This window comes from Ursus americanus, chromosome 17, assembly GCF_024610735.1.
Source record: "Ursus americanus isolate L20-20 chromosome 17, mUrsAme1.1.p, whole genome shotgun sequence".
Classification (NCBI taxonomy): Eukaryota; Metazoa; Chordata; class Mammalia; order Carnivora; family Ursidae; genus Ursus; species Ursus americanus.
In genome coordinates this window covers 55,699,584-55,720,526 of record NC_142143.1, presented here as the reverse complement: position 1 = coordinate 55,720,526, position 20,943 = coordinate 55,699,584, and the positions used below count along the sequence as shown (strand labels likewise).

Sequence of the window (20,943 nt, the reverse complement as noted above, 5' to 3'; positions counted from 1 at the left end):
AACCTTACCTGTGGCACACCAGCCCAAGGCACAACACCTACACTCGATCTGGGAGGTATGTCCTAACTCTGCCTCCTGGGTAAGGGAACAGGGAAATCTTGGCTAGGGGAAGTCAGACAATGTCCCTCAAGGGCTGAGCAGTCCTGGGAGTATCTCAGTCCTTGAGAAGATAGGTTGACATCCAGGGGTTGTCTCTGGGTTTAGAAAAGGATGACTTGCAACTACCCCAACCCAGGACCAGGCCTAACTCACCATTTCATGGACCTCTCCGCTGCCTGATGGTCAAGGCAGTGCTCCCCTGTGTTCAAACTCCCAAAAGCTACAAAAAACAGGTCATGCAGTGGGGAATGGGAACCAGAGAGAAGGGCTCTTTTCCTAGGGCTAGAAATGCCCCACTGTCGGGTGACAAGTCTCCCTGCTGAGTAGGCACCTGAGGCTGACAGGTCAGGCTGGTGTTTTAACTCCATTCACACCACTGTTCACTAGCATGTTCACCAGAAACAGGCCTTCAGTTCTTCCACGCCATTTCCAGCACCTACTACATGGCTGAGAATGAATGACACAACAACATCTGACCTTGCTTTCTGTTTTCACCGAGAACACTGATCTCGTTCTACCGTATCAGATCCCCCTAAAGGCTCCATAGCCTCGGTTTGGAACTGAGGGAAGAAAACTAAGACACCTGATGAGGCAGCTCCCAGCTCCAGTTTGTCCTTAGCCCAGGAATCTATATCACTCTCTGCAAATGCTTCCTCTGTTCAGCCCGTATTCAGAACATCATCAGAATAGTGGAGACATAGAGAGTCATGGTCTCAGGAAGTGCTGGGTAATTAAAGGAATTCCTGCCTGGCACACAGTAGGTGCTCAACAAAGGTCAGCAGGAAACAAAAGGCTGGGGTCTAGAAGTGACTCCCACTCTCCTCCACTGGAGGATGTGGGAAGGGGGATCTCGGCTGGGGAAGATGGGGATGGCCGCAGTTGGGGGCATAAATCTAAAGGAGGGGACAGAGGGGTGCAGAGGGGATGCTGCGGAGGGAGAGGCTTGATGTCCCTGGGAAAGGGACTGGGGCCTGCCAGTGCTTCACCAACTTCTCCTTGTCTGTCCACCCTTGGGTTCCCCATGATCCCACGCTACTTGATAAATCCTGGAAACATTAGCCCCCCACTTCTGTGGAAGGAAGGGGGTAATCTAACTCCCCTCTTGAAATCCCTCCCAGGTTATCCCACTGCTCCTTTGATCTCCAGGAAGGCATCCGACTCCTCCTCTCAGGGACTCACACCCCACTGCTCCCCAAGGCCACGGTTCCAATCACGGGACCGGGGTAAACTTTCCAACTTTTATTTTGAGGCAAAAATAATCAATGGACATCAAAGTTTCAAGACAACTCATTGACTGGTTTCTTTCCTTTTTTAAAAAAAAGATTTTATTTATTTACTTGAGAGAGCACACAAGCAGAGGGAGTGGCAGACAGAGGGAGAAGGAGAAGCAGACTTCCCATTCAGCAGGGAGCTGAACATGGGGGCTCGATCCCAGGACCACGGGATCATGACCTGAACTGAAGGCAGATGCTTAGCCAACTGAGCCATCCAGGCGCCCCCAATAACTGGTTTCTGTGTCCTCTGTCATGATCCCAATTATAGACATGTCCCTTTAGCCAAGGTCTGTGAGTTGGCACCTCAGGCTAATGGCTCAGGCTGGTGGTCACCATTCACATCTCCATCCTGTCACAGATATCTTTGGTGGAAAGGCTATGTCCGTCCTATGGGAGGGAGACACCCTGAGTAGGGGGAGAGAGGCAGAGCAGGTCGGGGCTGAGACCTCCCTGCTGTTGACACTCTGCCAAGAGTATGGATTCCTCAAGTTGGCAGGAGGGCCAAAAAAGCTCAGAGCCTTGAGAGGCCATTCAAGGAACAGGACATGGGTGTGTGCTTTTGGGTCCCTGTTCCTCAGCCACGAAACTTGGTTCTTTCCTTCTTTTTATTTTTTTTTCAAAGATTTTATTTATTTATTCGACAGAGAGAGAGACAGCCAGCGAGAGAGGGAACACAAGCAGGGGGAGTGGGAGAGGAAGAAGCAGGCTCATAGCAGAAGAGCCTGATGCGGGGCTCGATCCCATAACGCCGGGATCACGCCCTGAGCTGAAGGCAGACGCTTAACCGCTGTGCCACCCAGGCGCCCCTGGTTCTTTCCTTCTGATAGCTCCAGAATCCCGATTAATGTCCCAGGGAAGCCTGGGGAGGAGGTGGGGAAGAAGGTGAGATGGGTGTCTTTGGTGACATGATACCCCCTTCTCTCCATCTATCTCTCTTCCCCTGCGGCATCCCCACCCTCACATAGGACCCGACTCCGTCCTACCGTGCACCTCGGCCTTGGGTTACAGAGCCTTAATGGGCCTCGGAGACCTCCAGTACACCATGGCGTCCACCAGCCAGGTGGGCATGTAGCTCATGGGGATGAAGAGGAGCTTAGCATCCCAGCCCGGCGAGTATCGGGTGCGGGGGTGGCAGGCTGTCAGGGCATGTTCCATGCAGTTTGTCACCAAGTACAGACTGTTATAGCATTGTGACCCCAGCTTTTCAACTGATTCCTTGACTGTCCAAAAGGAACGATATATTCTCACATTTCAATCTTCTTGCTTTGGGATCAACTGAACAGAAAAGTTTCCAAAAGCAGCCCACCTCTCCACCACTCCCAGGTCATCTCCAGGTTGAATCCGTGGATTTCATCGGAGTGTGTCCCGCCTCCTACCACAGGAACACTCTCCACATTAAGCCCCCTCTGGCTCTATTCCTGGGAATATGTACTCTGCAGAAACTGAGGTCGCTACAAATCCCAGACATCTAAGCACCTGCAAACCATCGGTTCTAAGGCCACCTTGCCAGGAATCCATGCCTGTCTTCTTCCCTCTCTGGCTTCAGGTCCCTCCCCAAACCACGAGGGCATCAGAGGAAACAGCGGTCCCCAGGTCTAACAAGCCTGGATCTTCCCTGAGCTCACCAGGTGACCACCTGGGACCATGGGGATAGAACGAAAAGTCCCCACTGTGTGGGTGCCTCCGAGCCTGGAGGAGGGGCCCGGGTCTGTAGGAGGCGCTAGTCATGGGCCTGGGGCTGCTACACAGAGGTTTGCTTCCCTCTCCACCGCCTACAGCTCACTCACCAGATGCCAGGAACTTCTCCCCGTAGATCTCCTTCACCTCCGGGCTGACCCGATCCCATGCCTCCTGGATGGCCCTAGAAATCTTCTCAGGGCTGGTGACATTAGTTTTGAAGAAACCAGGCTCGATCAGAGCCACCTTCACCCCAAAGTAGGAGAGCTCCCGCCTGCAAGGCAGACAGGCAGAGGGGCAAGGACTTGGGAGGCCTCGGGGACAAACACGACAAACAAACAAACTTGATATCAACCTAACTCGGGCTTGGGGTGGGGTCAACCCAAAAGCTTGGGAAGGTTTCGAGAGCAGCGGCCAAGGGGAGAAGATAATGACGTGGCATAGTCTGTGTATAAGGTGCGTGTGTTTCCCAGGATGGTCCGCGCGATGCTGAGCTCACACCCTGCCTAGGCGGCTGCGGGCACCGCTCCTGTGCCATCTCCTCCTATTCCCCTCACATCCAATCCATCTGCAGACCCTGCCCCTTTTACCTCCTGCCCACCCCTCCGAACCCTCCCTCCCTCTTCTGCCTTCTGTTCTCTGAGGAACACCTCGGCCTGCATCTCAGCTCCCTCACACCCAGAGCCAGCTTCTGCCTTGCGGCCAGTGGGTTCTCCACAGGCTGATTTGACAAAGCTCCCCTGGGTAAATCCCTTCCATGGGGCCCTCCTGCCAACAACGTGAAGGTTTGCCGCCTGTCGGACGCTCCCCCCACCCCCCGCCGTCTCCATGGCCCACCCATGCCCACCTGCCCAGCATGCTCCCTGTCCAGCCAGGCCTTGTCCGGTAGCCTGGAGGACCCTGCAACATAGGTAGTCAGCCATGACTCACGTTGGCTTGGGCTTGGGCTCAAATCCTTTCTTCACGCAGGAGGCCTTCCCACTCAACTTTGCCAGGTTGCCAAGTTCATTTCTTCACTGCTCAGCTCAGGCCCTTCTCCAGGACCCTCCCCTCATTCCTCTAGCCACCGCCTCCACCATGGCTAACTGGCCTGGTCACAACCATCATGAGAGATGCTCACAACATTTGTGTCTCTCTTGTCCCTTTCTCGGCTGTCAGACTTTTTTTTTTCTTTTTTAAGATTTTATGTATTTATTCGAGAGAGAGAGCACGAGCAGTGGGGAGCGGCCGGCAGAGGGAGAAGCAGAATCCTCATTGAGCAGGGACCCCGATGTGGGATTCGATCCCAGGACCCTTGAGATCAGGACCTGAGTTGAAAGTAGATGCTTAGCCAACTGAGCTACCCAGGCGCCCCTCAGCTGTCAGACTTTTTAGGTCAGACACGTGTTATATACTCACAGAAGTGCCGAGAAGTAACCATTGAATGGAGTCCAATGCTGGACCCCCACGTGAAGGGCCCCCTGATGCTGAATATTATAGGAATTATGGATATGAGCTCTGTAGCCAAATGATCTCAAGTCCAATACTGCCTCAGACACTTCCCTACTGTAGGCCCTCCCCCAGGGCAGCAATGGGTGAAACCAGTTCTATAGGCCTGGAGCCCATTCCAACACCCAGAACTTAGGAAGGAGCTTCCCAGTGAATGTCCGGCACAAAGCAACAAAGAGGCATCTGAAATGAAGAGCCTCTGAGGCTATGAGGAAATGAACCCCCTGGAAAAAATCTCCCCCAAAAGCACAGAAGCAGGAAGACTGAGGGATGGCCTCTGTCCCAGTTCAATACCTGAGAGAGTCTGAGAAGGCCTCAACGCCATACTTGGAGATGCAGTAGCCCCCACCGAGAAGGGAGACCCGGCCCACGACGCTGGAGACGTTGACCACGCGGCCCCTCGCCTTCCTCACCAGGGACAGCAGGCTCAGGGTCACCTCCAACAACCCCAACAGGTTCACATCAAGTATCTTCATGAAGTCATGCTTGGTCAGCCACTCATTGGGTGCCGTGGGTATAGAGATGCCAGCATTATTCACCAGGCCCCAGAGTCCTGGGCACAGGGGAGGGAGAGAGCAACACTGTGTGCCTGAGGGAGACACAGCTGTGGTCCCAAGTCATCTTCCAGTTCACTTTTTGCAGAACCAACAACAATGCTACATGGTATGAAGGAAAAGAGTCAGAAGAGGACCTAGGGGCGAGCCGGCTCTGGGCGGCCAGGGTCTGCACGCCGACTGAGCTACCGGATTCTCACGGAGCTAGAAGGAACGTGCCTTCTCATCTTGCTGCTCCTAGGTGCCTGGCATGCAGGAGGCAATAAACCCATTTTTGTGAAGAGCGTGCCCAGAGTTCCAGATAATACCATAGTGTTCACAACTCTCATAGGAAAGAGACAGCAAGAGGTAGACAGGAATGGCTACGTGACAAACATGCGGGGAAGAAAAACTGGAGAAGGAAAAGGAAATAGAAAATTTAAAAATAAAGGGAAGGAAGAAAAAACATGAAAACTGAGTGCCCACACTCTGTGGGAAAGACAGACATGAAATTCCAGCATTCGGGTAGTCTCGAGAACAGGCCTGCCCTGGACACTACGGACAGGCTCTGCAACCACGAGCTCCAACTCCAAGACAGCATCTGCTCGGACACCCAAGTCCGGCCTTCGTGCTGGGGAATTCCAAAGCTCACCCTGCAATGAGCACCCGGGCAGGCTTTGGGAGGAGGGGACACACACTAGTGCAGACTGCACCCTTAGCCCCAAGAAGTGTCACCCTCTCCTTCACCCTCCCGAAAGGTCACTCTTGCCCCCTCCTTCTAGGTCCCCAGCCCACTCAGCTTTCAGGAAAGCTCTCCAGAAGAGATGAGGAGAAAAGACACAACAAGGGATTTGAAATAGACCTCAAGTCATCGGTGCCAGGTCCTCAGAGACAAGGGGCTGGTGGTGGACAGAGGTGGGGGGAGGGGGCGGGGGAGACAGGGTGTGACCCTGGGAATCCTAGAAAGGGAAGAAGGCCCCCTGCAATACTCATCCCTCCACTGCTCAGAAACCTTCCCTGGCCTTAAAGAAATGCATGCATGCTCTCTGATCCAAGGACTGTATTTCACGTAACATTACTGAGAACGGAAACAAAGCTTTATTACAGAAATCTTCACTGAAGTGTTATTTATGCCAGCAAAAGTGGAAAACTAACTTGAGCAGACAACGATAGAGGAGGGCTTAAACGAATGTTGGTGTTGGTCTCTCAGCGTGCTTGGATATATAGACATTGAATATTACGTTTTGGAAAAGATTTGATGATGAAAATGCCGATCAAAGGATGCATAATAATGTAGAGAGTGACTGACTCTGGAAACTGGGCTTTGAGAAATGTCCTTTTATCTTTATCCTCTTCTATGTTCTCTACAACAAGTATATTTTACACTTTCAATCACAAAAAAAAGAAGTCAGTGATGTCCTCTTTCCTGAAAAGGGCAGGCAGCATAATAGAGTAGAAAGAACAGGACCCCTTACCTGTATTTGACGAAAAGTCCCTTCAGCTCCCCGAGCCTCGGTGTCCTCAGAAGTCAAGGTGGGGCTGATCTTAAAGCCCTACAGAGGGCCAGGTGTGAAGGCCCATCAAGAAACTGTGCACCTGCTGAGATCAGGAGCCTGGGTCCAGCCCGGCCCAGCCCCGTGCTGCCCCAGCCCCAGCCTCAGGGGCCTAAGACCTCCTCCAGACTATTGGCCCTAAACTCGGGCTGGGCTCGTCTAACCCTGAGCTCAGAGCCAGGCACTCCAGGCCTTATGCTCAGGAAACTCCAGGAAACTTTTGAGGCTGTGAAAATCAAAACATCTTGGGAATCTTCCCAGTTTCACGGAAGAGAGGTCTCCCTTGCACAGAGAAAAGAAACAAAGAGACGCAAACAGGAATCTGGGCCTTACCTCCGTCCCCCACACGCTCCTTCACCCACTGGGTGGCCGCAGAGATGCTCTCTGTCTTGGTGACATCCAGGATCACCGTCTCCAGCCTGTCTGACGTCTGGTCTCTCAGCTGCTGGGCCCCCTTCTCCGTCAGACACGCAGCCAGCACCCTCAAGCCTCGCAGGTCCAGCTGCCTGGCCAGCAGGTGCCCGAAGCCCGAGTCACAGCCCGTGATGAAGACGTACTTGTCCCGGAGGTGGCTCACCACCTGCTTCTCCCGGTACCAGCGCAGAAGGTAGCAGAGGCCCACGAGGGCGGCCGCGTACAGCCACATGGCTTTGCAGGGAGCACACAGGCTGAAATGAAACGAGTGCAGCCAGCGCTCGGGCAGGATGACTTAAGAGCACACAGATGTGAGCAGCTGGCCGGCCTCCAGGCTGTCTGTCGTAAAGGCCTCACGTTTTTCCTGGTCGCCATCGTTAGTGAGTATTACAGATTCTGGCGCCAACTTGCATGCTCTTTCGTACCCTTACGCCCTTTCTACTAGATGCCATTGGATTTCACAAAGAATCCTTTGACGTGGAGATAATTTTCCCAGTCACCTTCTCCTGGTCCTCCCACTCTTCCCGTTTCCCTCTGCCCTCCCTCACACACACACACACACACACACACACACACTGGAGTCCACTACGTCCTAGATCTCGTGGTTCAGAACTATCTTCTTTGTTCTTGTTCCGGGCTGGAACCCTGGTCTCCCTGACTTGCTGGGGATTCTAATAAAGATGACAGGTGCGCTGGGAATCAAGATGCACGTGGTTTCAAAACCCGGCTCTGCTACCCACCAGCTGTGTGACCTGGGGCTGCCGGCTCACACTCCGGGCCAGGGATTCCTCATCGGGCTCAGGGTACAGAGCTCACTCCTCAGAAATCTAAGTCACTGTCGGCCTCTCTAGGGGTTAGAAGGAGAAGGGAAGGGTAGAAGGTCCCCTCCCGCTGTAGTTCTCTGAGGCAGACAGATGCTCTGGAGACGGATGGGGAATCTGACCTCAGAGGCGAAGAAAAGGGAGAAGGGAACGGGGGTGGGCACACGCAGGAGAGAGAGCACTCCCAGTTGCTGGGAGGGGGGAAAGGAAGCACTTCGGCAAAGCGGGGCTCACGCGGTGGGGATGCCCTGTCGCCAGCCCGGGTGCCTGCTTGCACTGCCCTCTGCCCCTCCCGCAGCCAGAATCCAGAGCAGACAGAGACTCCGAAGGCAGAAAACACCGGTTTGCACGGGGGGCCCAGGGGTGGGGGGTCCTGAACCTCACGGCGGGCAGGGCCGTAAGCTCCAGTAACTGCAAAGGTGTTTGTTCGGTGTGTATGTGGGGGGATGGTGGGGAGGGGCGGGAGCTGCTCCCACGGCCGACTAAAGAAAGGACTGTGCATGGAGGGGCTTCAGAGTGAGGCAGAGGACAGCACTCCCACAAGAGGAGAGTGGACAGAGCTGGGGCTGGGCAAGAACAGAAGCCAGCTTGATCGCTCTGGGTGTCTCCCTCACTGCCCACATTTATCTAGCTCCGACTGGTGAGTGAGAAGTAGGAGAGGCCGAGGGAGGGGCAGAGAGCCCCCCAGGAACCAGAGCCTCAGTCGCCCCTGGCTCTACCCCAGCTGGTGAAAAAGACAGAGGGGCACGGGGTTATGCCTTCAGTTGAAACTGTCCTGTGTTGGGAGCCGATGCAGTCTTGAAAGTCTGTTGTCTCTTAAGGTGGGAGGCGGTGCCAGCATGGCCAGGCCTGCAGAAATGAGCCAGTCCCTACTTCCTGGGGGTCACGGCCAGGACCCTCCTACACAGGCTTCCCAAAGGGCAGGGGAGGAACGGAGCAAGGAGGAAGGAGGGAGAGGTGCCTGGGTGGCTCAGTTGGTTAAGCGGCTGCCTTCGGCTGGGGTCATGGTTCCAGGGTCCTGGGATCGAGCCCCGCATTGAGCTCCCTGCTCAGTGGGGAGCCTGCTTCTCCCTCTCCCTCTCCCTGCTGCTCTAACTACTTGTGCACTCTCTCTCTCTAAAATAAGTAAATAAATAAACAAAATCTTAAAAAAAAAAAAAAAAGGAAGGAAGGAAGGAAGAAGCCCTGGAAACTCTCAGGGGCCCAAGGCATCATGCACATTCTAACTGGACACCAAACCCCACTAAGGGATAAGACCATGTTTCTTTAGTTGCAAGGAACTGGAGGGTTTCTTCCTCAGTGACCAGAGTCCTTCACCATCAATTTTCGAGGGGCCATGCAGCAGAGACACCGCCCAGCCCTCACCAAGTGCTGCTTCACCCCTGTAAATCCTCAAAGCAGTGTGCTGGCCGGGACGCCGGGGACGCCGGGGACGCCCGGAGCCCTCCCAGTGCATTTCAGGTGGGAACAATCACAGGAAGTTGAGAGAGGGCAGTCCGACAAAGCGAGGCTGGGGCGCCACTCACTCACCTGGGAGCTGTGCGGGCCGGAACGAGAAACCCTGCAGAGGCCCCCGGGGGATGGACACTCGTGGCTGCGAATCTCTGCACTGAGATCCTGCACAGGCCGTCCGGACAGTGAGATCCCCACAGGGGCCCCGCGGAGGCTAGAGGCGGCTCTGCGCGGCCCCAGGACGGCACCTGTAGCCAAGCGCGCGCTGGGGCGGAGGCGCGCGCCCCCTGGTGTTGCCCTGCTGGAGGCTCAGCCGGACCGCCTTCCACAGAGCCCCCTGGGGGGAGGTGCTGGAGATCGGGAAGTGGGGGGATTCTGAGGGAGGACCAGAAGCCAGGAGACGGATAGGAGCTTGCAGAGCGGGGAAGAGCTGAGGCACGCTGGGAGGCAGGCTGCTGGGTGGTGCCGGTTTCCCTGGGGGCCGTCCAGCCTTCTGTCTCTTCCTTGCGCTAACCTTGCACACCTCCACATACACTCTTGGGAAATCATAGGGAGGAAACGGTTGTCCTTCATCTTGTGGAAGCAAAGACCATTCACCTCCCCTTTCTCAACCCTTCCCCAGGTCGTCCCATGAAAGGGACTCTGCCCTCACTCTAGAAATTTCCCAGAATTCCAAAGGCTGAGTCACCTCCATGGAAGCATATGCTGTACCCCTCTTTTTTTATCCTAGCCTCATCCATGAGAGGTACTTCAAGGGCAATCATTTTTAACATTTTGGACATCATGGACCCTTTTGAGAATCTAAGAAGACTCAAAGCCCCATAAAAATGACTTAACATACAGGATTTTGACTATACTTTTCAGGGAGTTCACAGACCACCTAAAGCCATTAGGTGCCAGGAATCCAGGTCAAGAATCCCTGTAATAAGGGTTTACTGAAATACTAGCAGTGGAACTTAGGCAAGTTGGTTAACCTCCCTGTGGCTCACGATAGGATGGAAGCCTCATCTATGGTAGTTCAATTGTCGTGGGGACTAAACGAGGCACCTGCCAATGTCACGCTTCTCGCAATCATTCTTGGTACATGGGAAGTATTCAATAAATGTTAACTGTTGCTATTACTGCATCTCTTTTGTGGGTAGTTCATAGTGGCATTGGGCATGTTCTTGACCTTCTACGCAAGAAACACAACACCAGACAACTAAGTAAAAGAGGAAGCTGGTGTTGATCCAATTCAGAGAAGAATGGCTCATAGTGGTGGGACTAAGGAGAGATATCTCAAGGTAACTCCACAAGAAGGGATCTCTTCTTCCTCACTCTCAGAAAGTGGGAAAGGGACATGCCTCCACCAAGCACTGTACATACCTAATCTCTTGCATCCCATACAATAATCCTTATCCTCACTTTCCATATAGAGAAACTAGACTCAGGAAGGTGAAGGGGTTGTGCAAAGGTACGTGGCTACTAAGTGGGAGAACGAGGTGTCAAAGCCAGGTCTGGTCCCCAGACTAGTGTTATCTCCACTGTGTCTAAGCATGAAAGACCTGAGCAGAACAAAGGACAGGGTCTCTTGACCACCTCTTTCTTTGGGGAGCCTTGGGGAGCTCCTTATCTGGTGCTGTTGGGCAGACGAGCCTGCCTCCCTGGTGTAGGGAAGCTGTGGGAGGAGGGCAGAATGACTTCTGCTGCTGGGCTTGGCTTCTACACTCGGTGACCTCCTGGAAGCTAGGCTGGTGATGGAAGGACAATCGTTGCCAAGCTCCTCAGCCTGGACCGCTCCACAATCCATCTGCCCTCAATACACGAAGTCGGGTCCTCAGCCACACAAGCCAGCCAAATGGGGGATTCCTGGGCTGGCCTGCCCAGCCCCTTCCTCCAGGGTCCAGGCACAAGCCCTTGGCCCCCACCTGACCCTGGGAAGCTGCCTGCTTTTATCTGTGTCTCCAATAACTCCTCCCTGGTACCTTCCTTCCTTTCTGATTGTTGATTACAATGTCTTGTCTACATTTTTTGGAAAAAAAAAAAAAGTGGGGGGGTAGGAAGGAGAAAGAGCAAATTTCCAGGAATTGTTTTGCTGCTGCTGTTCCTGTTACTTGGAGCAAAGCTGTTTGCCACCCCCTCCTGCTCAGGTTGGCAAGAAGCCTGGGTCCTGCCCCCTCTGTCTTTCCCTTCCTTCCAATCTCTCTCTTTCCAGCTGCTCACCTCCTCCCTCCAAAGAAAAACAACCACATAAAAACTGCAGAGCTGTCACTTTCTTCTTCCTGAGGGAGCAGCTTTCCCTCTGTGCCTCTGCCAGAAGGCACCAGCAGCATTTCCTCCCGCTGCGAATACACATTCGGTGATGTGGGGGAAGGGGGCCTGGGAGCAGGTGGAGGTGAGGCTGCAGGGGTTGATGTCTCCATGTGGGAGGGAAGAGGTCCAGGGGTGAGAGATTCTGAGACCCAGGAGACCTGAGCCACTAAAATGCAGTCTTGAAAGGAATGAAAATGGCCATGAGTCCAAATGTGTAGAGAGAACAGAGACCAGAACGAGGGTCTTCCTGGGGGGTTGGTCCAGTAGAGCCTCCATCTGCGTGGGTCAAAGGTACAGGGGAGGAGGGGAGAATTCTCAGAAGGCTCCCTAGTGAAAAACGATATCCATAGGCTAGAAATTGAGATCCTAAAGAGAGAGAGAAAGTAGAACTGTCTGGAAAAAATCAAAATAAATCACATTTTGCATCGTCATAGCTCATCACGACAGATTTCTCGATCTGGGGCGGTCTGATATGTGAGTAGAAGTGTGATAAGAAACATATCTGCCCCCAATTCCTGAGCTCCTAAATCCCTTAGAAAATGTCCTAGATAGCTTCAGGATGGGGACTGGTTCCCAGAAAGACCAAGCCTTGATTAGAAGCTTGGAACTTCCAACCTCACCTCCCATCCTCTGGGGAGAGGTCAGAGACTAGAGATCAAATTAATAATAGATCACGCCCAGGTGCTGAAGCAGCCATAAAAATTCTTAAACTCTGAGGTTCAGAGAGCTTCTGGGTTGGTGAACATACCTACATGCCAGGAGGGCAGTGTTCCCCAACTCCACGGGGACAAAGCTCAGGACCCTTCCCAGCCTCACACTACATCCCTCTTGATCTGGCTGTTCGTTTGTATCTTTTATAACAAACCAGTGAACAAAGTGAATGTTCTCCTGAGTTTTGTGAACCACTCCGACAAATTATTGAGACTGAGGTGGGGAGATTGTGGGAACTTTGTAACCGTGTTGGACAGAAGTGTGGGTACCTTGGGGACCATTATTTGTGACTGGCACATCTAAAGTGAGAACAGTCCTGTGGGACTGAGCCCTTAAACCTGTGGCATCTGACACTAACTTCAGGTTGGTGTCAGAAATGATAAATTTTAGGACACCCACCTGGTGTCCAGGGGGTTGGAAAATTGGTTAGTATGGGGGAAGAACCCCTACGTGTTTGGTGTCAGAAGTGTCAGCAGAGAACCGGTTTTTCTATAGGAAGCTTTAAGAAAATTGCAAAATTAAAAATACCCCCTCTCACGGAGATGATTGGTGGTGATGGTAGCACAACACTGTGAGCATACTTATTTTATTATTTATTTAAATAATCTCCCTGCCCAGAGTGGGGCTCGCATTCATCACACCCCAAGATCAAAAGTTGCACGCTCTACCAACTGAGCCAGCCAGGAGTCACTTAATGCTACTAAACTGTATAATTAAAAATAGCTAAAATGGGGGCTCCTGGGTGGCTCAGTCAGTTAAGCATCTGACTCTTGACCTCAGCTCAGGTCTTGACCTCAGGGACCTGGGATCGAGTCCACATCAGGCTCCCTGCTCACTGGAGAATCTGCTTCTCCTTCTCCCTCTGCCCCTACCCCCTGCTCGTGCTTTCTCTCTCTCAGATAAATAAATAAAATCTTAAAAAAAATAGTTAAAATGGTAAATTTGATGTTATGTTTATTTCACCACAATAAAAAATTAATTAGCGAACTTAAAAAGAAATCCCCTCTGTGAACGGATAAAGGAAATGTGGCGTGGCCACGCAGTGGAATATTACTCGGCCATAAAGAGTAACGAAGTACGTGACCGTGTGGCTGAAACTCATCAACACAGCTCTAAGCAAAAAGAAAACAGACACACGGGTCACACATTGTGTGATTCCATTTATATTAAATACCCGTACTAGGTCAGTCCACAGAGACAGACAGCAGAATGGCTGGTGCCGGGGCGGGGTGTGGAGTTTTCTTTTGGGGTGATGAAAATGTGAGGACCCGCACAGCGGCGGTGGTTACACACAACATGAATGGACTGACCTGTACAGTTTAAACTGGTCCATACTGGTATGGGAACCTCACCTCGAATAAACATGCGTACGTAGTCCCCTCTGGCCAGCACACCCTCGGCCCTACGGCCCCCAGAACGTGGGCCCGGCTCCAGGGGGCTCTGCCATCAGCACCGTGTGGCCTGCATGAGATAGGCGGCCTCTCTGGGCTTAACAGAGAATAAGAAAGCCCATCCTGTGTCCCCACAGGAGATATCACAGGGTATCTCAGGGATCAAATGATTAACTGAGGTCAAAGTGCTCTGAGAAGCCGGAAACTCTGCTGACACAAGACGACACCAGTCTCCGGGCTCTGAGCCTTAGTCTATGGCTTGGAGGCAGAGAGAAGCTTGGTGTCTGGCTGTCTCTGGGCCGCCCTTGGCCACACTTCATAAGAAGTATGAAGCCTGCTCTCCCCCTCCCCAACCAGGAAACTCCCTGAAGGTCCACGCAGCCCCCTTTCCACTACCCCCCCCCATTCATCTTCCCTCTTTCTCCAGAGTCTCCCCTCAGAGCCAAAATGCAGGGTGGGTGCGAGCTGGTGGGGAGGGCCAGCATGACTGAAAGTGCGGCTGATCTTCCGGTGTATTTTAGCCCGCCCGCCGCCAGCCCGTTCTGCTTTAGTAGGAAGCAACAGACAGGGGAGAGTGGGATTCCAAGCCCACTAAGAGTGGAAAACGCATACACAGGTAAAGCATTTTCCACAGGCCCGGCCCTGTGCTCAGCAGTTCACCTTGTGGGCTCCCTTCATTCTCACAGCACCCCTATTACTAGATAGTGGTGTCCCATTTCGCAGAGGAGAGAACCGAGGTGTAAAGAGGTAAATTCACACAGCTCGTGAGTCAGGAGTCGGGATCTTCATGCTTGCAGCCTGACTCCTCCCTGCCACTGGCACACTGGGTCATCTGCTGTGACTTCCCCTCTATCTGGATTGGGGGAAGGCAGGAAAAACCCTGACCCTCTCCCACAGAGCCTCAGCCAGTGATACTGCTTCCCGGATGAGAAGGACGGCCCTGAAGCCCACAGCGAAGCCAGCCCCAAGGCCACCGTCCCTCCAGTCTCCTCGCAGCTCCGCAACAGCCCAGACCCACCGGTCCTCCAGGACCAGAAGCGCTCCCCACACAAACGCAGGTGGGTACCTCCCTCTCGGGAAAGAAGGGAATCGGGGCTTGAAGACAAACTGGCTTTCGTGCATGATCCACAGATGTCCCCGGAGGGTAAATTAGAGGGGTGTGTGTGTGTGTGTGTGTGTGTGTCCCACATCCATAGCCCAAAGGGGAGACATAGTTAGACTTCCTAAGGAAGGCCCACGTGAAAGGGCCAAAGGGTGAGGTGCCGGGAGAGAAGTGGAGGCTGGAGCCAGCCTGTGGCCGGAGCTACGGGGGGACCCCCAGGCTGGGAAGGAATCTGGTTGGGCACAAACAGCCCTGGTCTCTCGTGCCACGGAGTCCTAACAAAACGTCTCTGCTCGAAGGTTGAGCTGTGTACTAGTTCTCCACAGTTTGAATGTTTAAACTCTCTCTTGCCTCTTCCGACCCAGAATCCTTTCCCATAGCCTCCTGGTCCCTGTGGCCCGCTAACTTGAGACGTAAGGCTGCTTTCGAGGTCTCGGTTCTCTTCCAACCCTCTCCCTTGTGCCCACTAGGCGCTCGCTGGTCCTAATGTCGGTCAAGGACAGCACGGGGCCTGCCCCCACCGAAGGCTTCACCACGGCACCTGCCAGCGACTCGGGAGAGATCCACAACTGGAACGAGCTGCTCTACTTCTTCAACCACACCTTGCCGGAGTGCCACACGGAGCTCAGAGAGGACACCAAGCAGGTGATCCTCTTCGTCCTCTACCTGGCCATCTTCGTGGTGGGGCTGGTGGAGAACCTCCTGGTGATATGCGTCAACTGGCGCTGCGTGGGCCGGGCAGGGCTGCTGAACCTCTACGTCCTGAACATGGCCATCGCGGACCTGGGCGTCGTCCTGTCGCTGCCCGTGTGGATGCTGGAGGTCATGCTGGACTACACCTGGCTCTGGGGCAGCTTCTCCTGCCGCTTCACCCACTACTTCTACTTCGCCAACATGTACAGCAGCATCTTCTTCCTCGTGTGCCTCAGCATCGACCGCTACATCACCCTCACCGACGCCGCGCCCTCCTGGCGGCGCCACCAGCACCGCCTGCGGCGGGCCGTGTGCGCGGGCGTCTGGGTGCTGTCGGCCGTCATCCCGCTGCCCGAGGTGGTGCACATCCAGCTGGTGGAGAGCGCCGAGCCCATGTGCCTCTTCATGGCGCCCTTCGAGAGCTACAGCGCGTGGGCCCTGGCGGTGGCCCTGTCCACCACCGTCCTGGGCTTCCTGCTGCCCTTCCCGCTCCTGGTGGTCTTCAACGTGCTGACGGCCTGCCGCCTCCGGCGGGCGGGGTGGCCCGAGGGCCGGCGCCACTGCCTGCTGCTGTGCGCCTATGTCGTCATCTTCGCCGTCTGCTGGCTGCCCTACCACGTGACCCTGCTCCTGCTCACGCTGCACGGGACCCACATCTCCCTCCACTGCCACCTGGTCCACCTGCTCTACTTCTTCTACGACGTCATCGACTGCTTCGCCATGCTGCACTGCGTCGTCAACCCCATCCTGTACAACTTCCTCAGCCCGAGATTCCGCGACCAGCTGCTGAGCGCCGTGGTCCATTACCTTCCCAAGGCCCGGGCCCGGGCGGACAGACGCGCTTCCTCCTTCTCCTCCTCCTCCACGCAGCACTCCATCGTCATCACCAAGGAGGGCGCCCCGCCCGCTGCAGCAGGGCCCCGGGACCACCCGAGCCTAAACTGTTAGGCGCCAGCTACCTCATCCATCCCCGCCCCTCCGTGTCCCCCGGAGGCTGAGGTAGACCTCACGCTCCAGCAGGGAGGTCGGAGCTGCAGGTGTAGGTGAGGGATTTGGGGGGAGCGGGGGAAAGGGTCAAAACGCTCGTGGTCAGTTGTGAGTAGGTCTTAAGAAGTTGAGATGGGGAGCAGGAGAGGGGGCGGGGAGGAGTAGAGAACAGGTCTTCGGTGTTGGACTGTTTGTCTCGGTCCTCGGGACTAAAGAAGACACGCAGGGAAAATGGGGAAATAAATAGCGGAGACAGCCATGACTCTGGCTCTTTCCAAAATCTGTAATGCCAGCTGGGGTAGGCTGAAGAGATGCGCGGCAGAAACCTGACACACTCATTTCAACAATCACCCTGGCCGGAAAGGGTGTGCTCCACAGGGACCTCACACAACTTTCCTTTTGTGCTCGTGAGCTCGCGGATCCCCCCCCCCCCACACACACACCGTGCAGGCTGTGAGGACAAGAGGTCAGAGGCCAAGGAACCAGGAGGCCTCAGCAGGACGTTTCCTAGCATCCTCGGTGATTTGATAGATGGAGGGGGTGAAGCAGGGGTCCGGTTCCCCACCCCCAGCCCCACCCCACCCCCACCATCCAGGAAGTGGCTCCATTTCCTTGCTGATACTCTCCCCTTCAACCGTCCTGCTTCCCTCCCCACGAAGCAGAGGGGCCATCCCAGTCCAATCTCCTCAGAGCCCACCTGCTCCCGCCTTCCGATGTGGGACATTCTCAGACTCCTAGGAAGGGATGCTATCAGAAATCCACCCCCCCGCCTTTCTCTCTAGATCATGGGAAAATATCAAGGGGCATCCATTCTGAGAGCAGACCTCGGCACAGGCAGTGGCAGGCACTCACAGAGGCTCTGTCCCTCAGCCCTTGTCCCCTGTGCAGGGGATGGGGATGTAGAAATGTTCCGATTCCATCACGGGGCAGAGCTCTGGTATTCTTGAGTCAGTCCTCACCCTTAAACTTCATTCTCCTGGCTAGGTCTTTTCATTAATTTTCCTGTCCAGCAACTTCTATTCACGCTTGTCCTATAAATAGGAAAGAAATCGGAACCTAGGACCGTGCCCATGAAGAGAAAGCTTGAGAACAGGTCCCCGCCTGTGCAGAATGAAGGGCTTATGAACATCATCACTGAGAGCCTCTGTCCTGCTCAAGTGCTCAGTATTTCTGGAATGTTTAACTTGGAATACCCATTCACTGACCTGGAGCGCCGTGCCCTGTTCTTAGACATCTGAAACTGTATTCATCAGACGCATTAAACACGTGTTCCGATGTTGTATGTACCCGTCTGTCAGGAACACAGAGGGAAATGCCCCTACAATCCTGCTCGCCAGACCCAAACCTGAAAGGGTCTTAAGCGACAGACAGCTGCTCCATGGCACAGAGCTGAAGGCTTTTTCAACCAGGAGAGTCCAGGTTGTGACTTGGGGCTGCAGTTTAGGGCTTAACCTAACTATACAGAAAATGCGTTAAAGAGACTTTCCTCCTTTGTGCCCATTTAAAAACCAAGCCAAAATCTGATGCCCTTATCACTGCCTCCGCTGACTTAGGCTCCAGAAGTTTCTGAAAGGGAACCCAATGTCACATGTGTCACATCCCGGGTTACCGCAAGACCAGGCCCCCAGCGCCTCACTCTTCTCGCGGATTTCTCTGGCAACCAGTTGTCACTCTGGGCGGCATGAATACCTCCTTAGGGCCTCGGAAGGACAGCGACCTGGGTGTGCTGACTGCCACAAGGCTGCTGAGTTGAGCACTCACTGGGCACTGACGGGCACCACGCCTGGCCAGTGTGCTGGGACCAGATGGCCCACATGGCGCCCCAGCTTCTGGTGTCTACCTCCTTTTCTGTGCAGGTACATTTGTTAGCGACCCCACGAGACCAGGCCAAACCTCCACCTCCTCCCCGAATCTGCCTCTCTCCGCTCTGACATACCCCTCGGTAAATCAGACGGCACTGGCAGGACAATCTGAGGCCAAACCTCTAGCCAACTAGACATGAGCAGAGTCCACTACTCTCTGGGCCAACAGATCCCCTCAGGGAGCTTTCCGCTGGAAAGGTTGGGTTACTGACTTAATTTGCCACTGAAAACAGGTCAACAGGTTAACCCCGGGGAATTCCAGCTACAGGAAAGGAAACTGTGGGGGCGCCTGGGTGGCTCAGTTGGTTAAGCATCTGCCTTCAGCGCAGGTTATGATCCCAGGGGTCCTGGGATGGAGCCCCGTGTGACTCCCTGCTCAGCGGGGAGCCTGCTTCTCTCTCTCCCTCTGCCTCTTCCCCTGCTTGTGCTCTCTCTCTCTCAAATAAATAAAATCCTGTTTTAAAAAAAGCATAGGAAGCTGTGCTAGCTGAAAGAGTCCTGGCATCAGGGGCACCTGGGTGGCTCGGTTGGCTAAGGGTCTGCCCTCGGCTCAGGTCATGATCTCAGGGTCCTGGGATCGAGCCCCGCGTTGGGCTCTGGGGTCTGGGCTCCCTGTTCAGCGGGGAGTCTGCTTCTCTCTCTGCCCCTCCCCTCCGCTCGTGCTCTCTCTCAAATAAATAAAATCCTCAAAAAAAAAAAAAAAAAAAAAAAGAATCGTGGAATCTGCTGAGGAGAATGCTGCTACTACCGGGTGTTGGGCCCCAAACTCCTGAACTCAAGGGACAGCGTAACCCCAGTCAATAGGAAAAGAATCCCCGTTTCAAATTTCCTTTTTTTATTCTAAATAAAAACCACACTTTGTGCCGAACAATGGAATATAAAAGAATCAGATGTACGATTTTAGACATCTACTATTTGGGAAAAGAAGTTTACAAAATATACAAAACTTTACAGCAATAGATAGTAAACACTTAAATATTAGGAGGTCAGTACTTATTAATTTAATGGAAGGAAGTTAGACGTCAACAACTCTTCTCGGTTTCATAAGAGACTTTCGCTAGCGGAGGTGGGAGGGGAGGGTGGACTGGACAGGGGAAGGGTGTTAAAGAAACATCGAAATCAAAACAGTTTCGTTTTCATTCTGATGTTAAGGTTGACGACAAGCGATCACAATGAAATGAACGCTGTGTGCCCCGTGCTTCCCGACTCACTCAGGGCAGAACTGAGGCAAAAGGACGTGTGGGGCCCTCCACATGGGCACAGGCTTCTCCACACCGCCCACTCCCACGCCAACAAAATCAGTGTCCACCTAGAAAAGGATTTAAATTCACTTCCGTGGTTGAGTAGTCTCAGGAATAGGGCACAGCAAGAGGCCAGAAGACAAAGAAGACGCATCAGTAGCAAAACCTGACTCGGGAGAAGGGATTTAGGCCCAAAGGTTTGTCCTGGAGACAGAGGGGTGCTGATGGATCAGAAGGGAAGAAGTCAAAAAGAACTTTTACCCATTTCCTGGCTCTTAGGGGTCACCTGGGCCCAACCCCCACCTTTCTTTCCACTTAGCCACGAACTATAGAGACTCCCAGGGGTCTTAAAATGTAGGACCAAATACTCTACTACAGCAGAGCTTCCCAGCGGGCAGTGCGGCATCAGTGAGCCAGCAATGGTCACAGGAGAAGCGGGAGACGGATCCCCTCCTGTGGCCGGAAGCAGCCTCTGCTGTTTATTCCAATGTGGCACCCAAGTATCACCTTTTTCCCTTAAGAAACAGGTTGGGAATAGCCTCGTGCTTGGTTTATCATCTACAGTCGCCATCTTGAAATGGTTCGCTTTTAAACAAAGGGCTCTGCAAATTACGTAGCTGGTCCTGAGTACAGAACAAGAAAGAGGAGGAAGGGAGGAGGAAAGACATTCAGGGGTCAGACAGAACCGCAGAAAAATACAGCAGACTGCTAGACTGGGCTCCAAGGCAGAGCGGGCAACAAAACAGAAGGCTGAAAAAATTTTTTACAAAACTCAAAAGAAAATGAATACCTTCGACCAGGAATCCCAGAGTGCCCTTTGCCACAACACAGAGTTTCAAGTAAAACAGTTCAGACAAGGGTGCGCTGGACGCAGAGGCAGCAAACGTGATTCTAAACAGAGGGAGGGGTCAGGTGTGAATACAGGGACAAGCAGAGGAACGGTTTGGTCAACGAGCCTCATGAGCTCCTGACTCTGCTACATGTCTGACTGCAACCAAGCGGGCCACCCCGATCAACCACGTGGCCTCAGGAGGAGCGGGGGGTGCAGTTGTTTGTTTAGTGTTTCAGGGGCAAAGGTTCAAGGATTTGCTTTTTGGTTTACTGGCAAAAAGGGAAAACTTCACAGTTTCAGGTTAAGTATACAGACTACCCAGCATCCATGATGCCCTCCGTTAAGGAAAAGGGTTTCTCCAGCGCACTGATCCATGCTCGGCCACCTGGCTGGGTTCCAGTAAGTACCGCCTCTCTCAGATCGGACCATTCAAAAACCAGACCTCATCGACAGTCTGGGAGGGATCACTCAGCCTGGAAAAGCTTAGCAGTACTGGACTGTGGTCTTCCGCACATTCTCCT

General features: G+C 53.7%; 2 protein-coding genes across 4 annotated transcripts; one reads left to right on the top strand and one right to left on the bottom strand.

Moving 5' to 3' along the window:
- Positions 1 to 1,394: 1,394 nt before the first annotated feature.
- Positions 1,395 to 9,569, bottom strand: RDH16 (retinol dehydrogenase 16). 3 transcript variants are annotated; one of them, XM_045789804.2, is made up of 6 exons: positions 9,390 to 9,569; positions 6,958 to 7,292; positions 4,833 to 5,091; positions 3,161 to 3,324; positions 2,357 to 2,593; positions 2,093 to 2,232 (listed from the first exon to the last, which is right to left on the bottom strand). In XM_045789804.2, the coding sequence occupies exons 2-5, from the start codon at positions 7,268 to 7,270 to the stop codon at positions 2,376 to 2,378; spliced, it is 954 nt and encodes a 317-aa protein (XP_045645760.1). In that variant the 5' UTR covers positions 7,271 to 7,292; positions 9,390 to 9,569; the 3' UTR covers positions 2,093 to 2,232; positions 2,357 to 2,375. The 3 variants fall into 3 exon arrangements, with proteins under 3 accessions (XP_045645761.1, XP_045645760.1, XP_045645762.1); XM_045789806.2 differs by having other exon boundaries at positions 2,357 to 2,509; positions 9,390 to 9,523; XM_045789805.2 differs by lacking the exon at positions 2,357 to 2,593 and having other exon boundaries at positions 1,395 to 2,232; positions 9,390 to 9,523.
- A 5,724-nt stretch (positions 9,570 to 15,293) lies between these two features.
- On the top strand, positions 15,294 to 16,448 carry ACKR5 (atypical chemokine receptor 5). The gene has a single exon (XM_087869051.1). It carries the CDS (start codon positions 15,294 to 15,296, stop codon positions 16,446 to 16,448), a length of 1,155 nt encoding a protein of 384 aa, XP_087725177.1.
- Positions 16,449 to 20,943: the final 4,495 nt, after the last annotated feature.